General features: G+C 36.8%; 1 protein-coding gene across 1 annotated transcript; it reads left to right on the top strand.

Annotated features, from left to right (window-relative positions):
- The first annotated feature begins 265 nt into the window (after window positions 1–265).
- Window positions 266–3,954, top strand: LOC131076963 (alpha,alpha-trehalose-phosphate synthase [UDP-forming] 6). Its single transcript, XM_058014317.2, has 3 exons — window positions 266–2,952; window positions 3,116–3,389; window positions 3,538–3,954. Exons 1-3 carry the CDS (start codon window positions 1,016–1,018, stop codon window positions 3,859–3,861), a joined length of 2,535 nt encoding a protein of 844 aa, XP_057870300.1. The 5' UTR covers window positions 266–1,015; the 3' UTR covers window positions 3,862–3,954.
- The last annotated feature ends 2,653 nt before the right edge of the window (window positions 3,955–6,607 follow it).

Below are 6,607 nucleotides of genomic sequence, written 5' to 3'. Positions count from 1 at the left end.
AAAAAATAAAAAAATATTTAATATTCAAATTTAAACCGTTTTTCAACAATTAATGGGGGTAAAGCTTTTAACTATCAAACCTATTAAACTCAGGCTTACACACCCTTTTGTAATAAAGGGATAGAGAAAATATAAACGCATAAGTCTGGCAAGAAAAAGTCTTCTTAAATAAGGAGGCCAACCAAACAAATTGTGAAAATTATATATAAAATTACCTTTTAAAATATAAAATGAAGCATTTGTTAATTGATCTTTTTGTGGTGGGAGGGTAGACCATATAATATTATTATCCTCATGGAATTTAATTTGGAAGTAGGAACAGTTGAGGATGAGGATGAGGATAGGTAGTGGAACAGTAATCGCGAGAAAAAAAAATACCCCCAAAAATAATCAAACAGACCAAGACCCAGAAGATTTGAAGGGAGACCGATAAAGAAATTAAAAGTTCAATATACCTATTTTTGATCTGGTATTGAATGAAGAATGCACACGAAGGGCCAAGCAGGGCAGCGAAATTTGTGGATTCAACAAACTATTTTTAGGGGCAGGAGGAGGGCAGGAGACATTCAAACCATAATTGGGTACATGCATGGATTGAATGAGGCAAACCAGAAAGACAAAATTAATTTGGATTTATGAGGTAAGTACAGTCTCTCGATTTTCCGTAAACATTTTGGTCAAAATTTCAATTGGGTTCCATGCTTTGTAGATGATTATGTTTGAGGATGGACTGAAAAGATGAGATTTTGTATTGGGTACTGGTAGTATTGTTGTTAATCATGGAATGGGTGTGTGAGGTTATTGACGGGGCCATGGCATATCCAGATCTTATTGCTTGTCATATTGAAATCATTTGAACAGATTGAAGTGAAGAGAATGAATATGGTGTCGAAATCATATGTTTTTGTTTAACTTATGAGATGAATTTGTTTTGGATTTTGACGGCGGTGTTATGAAATTGTTGTAGAGAATGGAATGAGCGGGTGAATTAATTGGGTGAGGTCTGAGATTCAAAATGGTGTCAAAATCCTTTGTTGATTTGTTGGATTTAAGCAATGATCCTCTGCCATTTGGGACTAAGAAAGGCCTTAATACGGTAGCTGATGCACCATCACCGTCTAGTGGTGGTGGTGGTGTGGAGAGGATTATCATTGTGGCAAATATATTGCCTTTGTCTGCGTTAAGGAAGCCTGACAATCTTGGGTGGTCATTTGGGTGGGACAAGGATTCTTTGTTGCTTCAGCTCAAGGATGGATTGGGAGAGGATGTGGAGGTTGTTTATGTGGGTTGTCTCAATGTGGAAATTGATCCCAAAGAGCAGGATGTGGTGGCTGCTACTTTGCTTGGGAGCTTCAATTGCGTCCCTGCCTTTTTTGGCGTTGATCTCAAGAGGAGGTTCTATCATGGTTTCTGCAAGCAGCAACTCTGGCCACTGTTTCATTACATGCTGCCAATGACGCCTGATCATGGTGGCCGGTTTGACCGTTCCCTGTGGCAGGCGTATGTGTCAGTGAATAAGATCTTTGCTGACAAGGTTATGGAGGTCATTAGTCCTGATGAGGATTCTGTCTGGATTCATGATTACCATTTGATGCTTCTTCCAACATTTCTCAGAAACAGGTTTAGTAAGATGAAGATAGGATTCTTCCTTCACAGTCCTTTTCCATCATCTGAAATTTACCGCACTCTACCCGTCAGGGAGGAAATTCTTAGGGGTCTGCTCAATGCTGATCTAATTGGATTTCACACATTTGATTATGCGAGGCACTTTCTATCTTGCTGTAGCAGAATGCTGGGATTGGAGTATGAGTCTAAAAGAGGGTATATAGGTTTAGAGTATTACGGGCGCACTGTGGGGATTAAAATTATGCCTGTGGGGATACACATGAGTCAGCTTGAAGCTGTTTTGAGGCTTGCTGATACAGAGTGGCGTATAGGTGAGCTGAAAGCAAAATATAATGGCAAAATTGTGCTGCTTGGGGTTGATGATGTGGATATTTTTAAGGGCATTAGCTTGAAGCTTCTGGCTATGGAACAGCTTCTGAAGGAGCATGAAGATTTAGTTGGTAAAGTAGTTTTGGTGCAAATTCTAAATCCTGCACGTGGACGAGGTAAGGATGTTACTGAGGTACAGACGGAGACATTGCTCACTGCTCAAAGGATAAATGAGATCTTTGGGAAAGATGGGTATCAGCCTGTTGAATTGGTGGGAAGATACGTTCCTTTATATGAAAGGATTGCATTTTACACTATTGCTGAATGTTGTGTTGTAGCAGCAGTTCGAGATGGTATGAATCTTATTCCATATGAATACATTGTTTGTCGGCAAGGCACATCAGAACTGGATGCCAGCTTTGGACTGCCATCTGATACTCCCAAAAGAAGTATGCTGGTAGTGTCTGAATTCATTGGTTGTTCACCCTCTTTAAGTGGAGCTATTCGTGTAAATCCATGGAATATTGAGGCTTTAGCAGAAGCTATGAATACTGCCATTACAATGCCAGATGCCGAGAAGCAAATGAGACATGAAAAACATTTTAGATATGTTAGCACTCATGATGTAGCTTTTTGGGCTCAGAGTTGTATAGGAGACTTGCAAAGGACCTGCAAAGAGAACTCAAGGAAAAGATGCTATGGGCTAGGGTTTGGATTGAGATTCAGAATTGTCAGTCTTGATCATAATTTTCGTAAGCTTGCCACTGAGCATATTGTCTGGGCTTATAAAAAGAGTAATAGACGAGCAATTCTTTTGGATTATGATGGTACCATGATGCCTCAAACATCAATTATCAAGACCCCAAGCCCTGAAGTCCTAACAGTCTTAAATACTCTTTGTAATGATCCTAAAAATGTGGTCTTTATTGTAAGTGGCAGGGGACGACAAACTCTGAATGAATGGTTCTCACCTTGTAAAAAGCTTGGTATTGCTGCAGAGCATGGGTATTTCTTCAGGTAAGAGAACTGAAAATTCATGCTCTTCATGAACTATAGCATAACGGACTTTCTTTGCCTTTGAACAGCTTTCTGCAAGCAATTTAAATTGAGGTTATTTAGCATTCTCAATTTCTATTTTAACCATGTCTGCTTTGATTTAACCATGCCTGTTTTGGGGTAGGTGGCAGATGGAAGAAGAATGGGAAACTTGTGTGCAAGTCACGGATTTTGGATGGAAAGCAGTTGTGGGACCCATTTTCAAGTTATATACAGAAAGTACAGATGGTTCCTTTGTAGAGGAGAAAGAGAGTGCAGTTGTATGGCATTTCCAGGATGCAGATCCAGATTTTGGTTCTTGGCAAGCAAAGGAATTGCTTGATCATCTGGAGAGTGTTCTTGCAAATGAACCAGTTGTTGTTAAGAGTGGGCAGCAAATTGTGGAAGTTAAGCCACAGGTATTGTACCATAATCCTATTAGTTAATGCATCGTAAAGCAAGAAGCTTACTTTTCTTGGTATCAATATGCTGAATATAAGTTAAGTCTTTCTTGTAAATTTCTTAGATAGGCAGTCTGTAAAGTTGTTAAGACTTCAAAATCTGCAGGGAGTGAGCAAAGGTGTTGCAGTTGAGAAGCTTTTGACATCAATGGCTAGCCAGGAGAGTCCTGATTTTATATTGTGTATTGGAGATGATCGTTCAGATGAAGAGATGTTTGAGATTATTGACAGTACAATGGCATCTTTGCCTAAAACATCAAAGAGGGAGGTCTTTGCTTGCACTGTTGGCCAAAAACCAAGCAAGGCTAGATATTATCTCGATGATACAGTTGAAGTACTTAACTTGCTACAGGGGTTGGCAACAGCAAGTGATTCGTTGAGTGTGAGTTCACCGAGAGTAATGGCTTCCAGAGTTATTTTGGAAGGCTAGTGTTTATGCATTCTTTCATGTGGTTCATGTACAAAACAAGTGTATATATCTAAATAAATTTTGCCATTTGATAATGCATAATTTTTTGGACCACCCACTCTCTGGTTCATTGCACTATACCTGGAAATGCGCATTGGTTTTTGTGGGCTTATTAGTGGCTTAGTTCACTTTAGAGCACAGCTGTGAGACTAACCTGATTAGTACTATGATTCAGTGTTGCGTTTTTGCTTAAAAATGATTATGTAATTTGTACAATGTTTGATTTTATTCAGTTTGTGCTTCAATGGAGTTTGATACCAGTGGGAATAAGAGGGCTTATCCATTCCTGTTGCTTGGGAATATCTAGTTTGTGATATGCAAAACATACTGCCTTTTTTGAATGATTTGACCCTTTCTGAGGCCCAAGGTTCATTTAATATGTTGCTGATATCTTATAATCCTGCCCAAGTTTACCTTACCTTTAAGTTGTTTTATTTATTAAATGTGGTGTTGGATTGGTATTAACAATGAGGGTGGCAATTAAGTGCTACAGATTGATATAACTGGGGCTGAAGATATCAAGTGTGACACCATGCAAGGACAGTTATACTTATAATGACTGCTTATATTGAGAACTGTCAAGCTTGACAAGTGTAGAAAATAATCAAAATCAAAAGCAGCACTGTATTATATGATTGCAAATTCTCCTACTATTAATAATCAGAAGAATACACAAAGAGAATGGGAGAAATAATGTTCTATGCACTTTTAAGTTCTATACGATATTGGGGTATTTGTGGATTTTTTCTTGTGTAGTAGTTCATCTCACTTTGTTAGCCTAAATGCTGGTATAAATGGGTTGACATATTTCTAAAAGTGTATCTGTTTCATTCTAGTAATACTGATTTGAATGTATACTGAGTTTTTTAAACACCAAAAAGACTAAAACATAGCTAGTTTTTGTATAACCTGGGTTGCATCTTATATCTTTATAATATTGCTGAAACTTTAAGCTATTTTTCTAGTCAATTGCAGGCAGGGCTATTTTCTTGCCAAATTTTGTACTAGGACTCAACCTTGGTAGATGGAACAATACCAATAACTTTTGGGAAGGTTGTTGCATGATCATTTTTCTTAAGCTACTGAAAACAGGGAAACAGATTCCATTTTGTTTAACCTATGTTGCAAGACATTATTGTGTAAGAAATACCCAATAGAGTTATGGGAATCATCTACTATACTTAATGTTTGATGATGGATGAAGGTTGCTTCATCTAGTTGAAGTTTCTGCAGTTGCTTGATTTTTCTTCTAATTTGGGAAGCATATTTTCTGCCTTAAAGTAGAAAAGTTCATTAACAACAATTTATCACAGTAACTTGACTGAGAAATTCTAATGTGTAAAAAGTTTAAATTCAAAATAACCAAGGAGAATGTCCTTGTTTTATTCTTGCTCCTTGAAGAATTTGATTATCTGAGACCAAATGTAGAACTTATAATTACTAGTATATTATGAATATAAAAACCCAATGATTAATTCTACTTTGTGCGGAGCTACTAACATCAATTTTCTAGAATTCTTCTTCTCAGTTTTGTGACGTGGCTTTCCACAGTGATGATGCTGATGGCCTTCATCATCATGGAAAGGCAGGTCAATGATTGGGAAGGGGAATCCTACATAACTGATGGCAGTAACTCTGCACAAAGCATAATTCATCATTAGATTTTCTTACTAATTTAGTATATCATATTAATCATTAAAGGAATCAGGATTGAAAACCTAAGAACATCTTAAGCCATGCACAATGGGTTGTATGATTTGTATCCATGAAAAAATAGAACTGCAAGAGTCAAAAATTTCATGGCAAGAGATTTCTTTAATCTTTCTTTTATGTAAGGAGCAGGATAGAGATGAGTGTGGTTGAAAATGAATATATATGTTTCACATCCATTTTCAATTGTTCACTACCTATCCAGATGAAAAAATGTTCGAATATGTTTAGAGTACCATCAGAATGTGAAATGAAAATTTGTCAAAATAAATGCTTAAGCTATGGAATAATAGGCAACTCATCTAAATCTCTTGAATTAGAAATTATTTCATGCCTATTGAATCTGAAACACGTTCTATTAACTTTGCTACTGCTTTAATTCCCCTCTTGAAGTTGAAATACATAGTACATTTATATTTACATTTTCAACAAGAATGTAGTTTATGTTGGGTGATTAAGTACATTTACGCTTTCATATCAATCTCTATTTTATTTATTCAAACTCGTTTGTGATAACCATTTTTTGGATAGCAGCAAAGTTTTCATCCAAGCACAATGCCGGTAGTGTGATGTCTTCTGTTTATATCAGAAAATCTTTAATATTTTTTATTCTTAGAATATTCCATTGCTTACCGGTGCTATGTTACTGTTGACAATGATGAGGAGCAATCTGCCCACATGGATGAGATTCAAAAACGTTTTTGAGGTTTTTTATTCCCACTATTGATTGGTTTTGTGCTTGCTTTGGCCTTGTACAGTTAGTAATTTATTTTGCAGTTTATTGTAGCTGACATAATACATGCAGGTGTATGATCTGAGCATGCTGATTACATCTAATCTATCCATGTCCACAGATACAAGACTAGAGTCATTTGAGGAGGCCTGGTGAATATACATTTAATCATTATATGTTTCCTAACATCTAGGTTTATGGATGCTGCACATTTTGAAATTAACACTACGGGTTATCTTTCAATTCATGAAGGATGAGTGCACT

This window comes from Cryptomeria japonica, chromosome 9, assembly GCF_030272615.1.
Source record: "Cryptomeria japonica chromosome 9, Sugi_1.0, whole genome shotgun sequence".
Lineage (NCBI taxonomy): Eukaryota > Viridiplantae > Streptophyta > Pinopsida > Cupressales > Cupressaceae > Cryptomeria > Cryptomeria japonica.
This window is presented reverse-complemented; position numbering and strand designations above follow the sequence as displayed.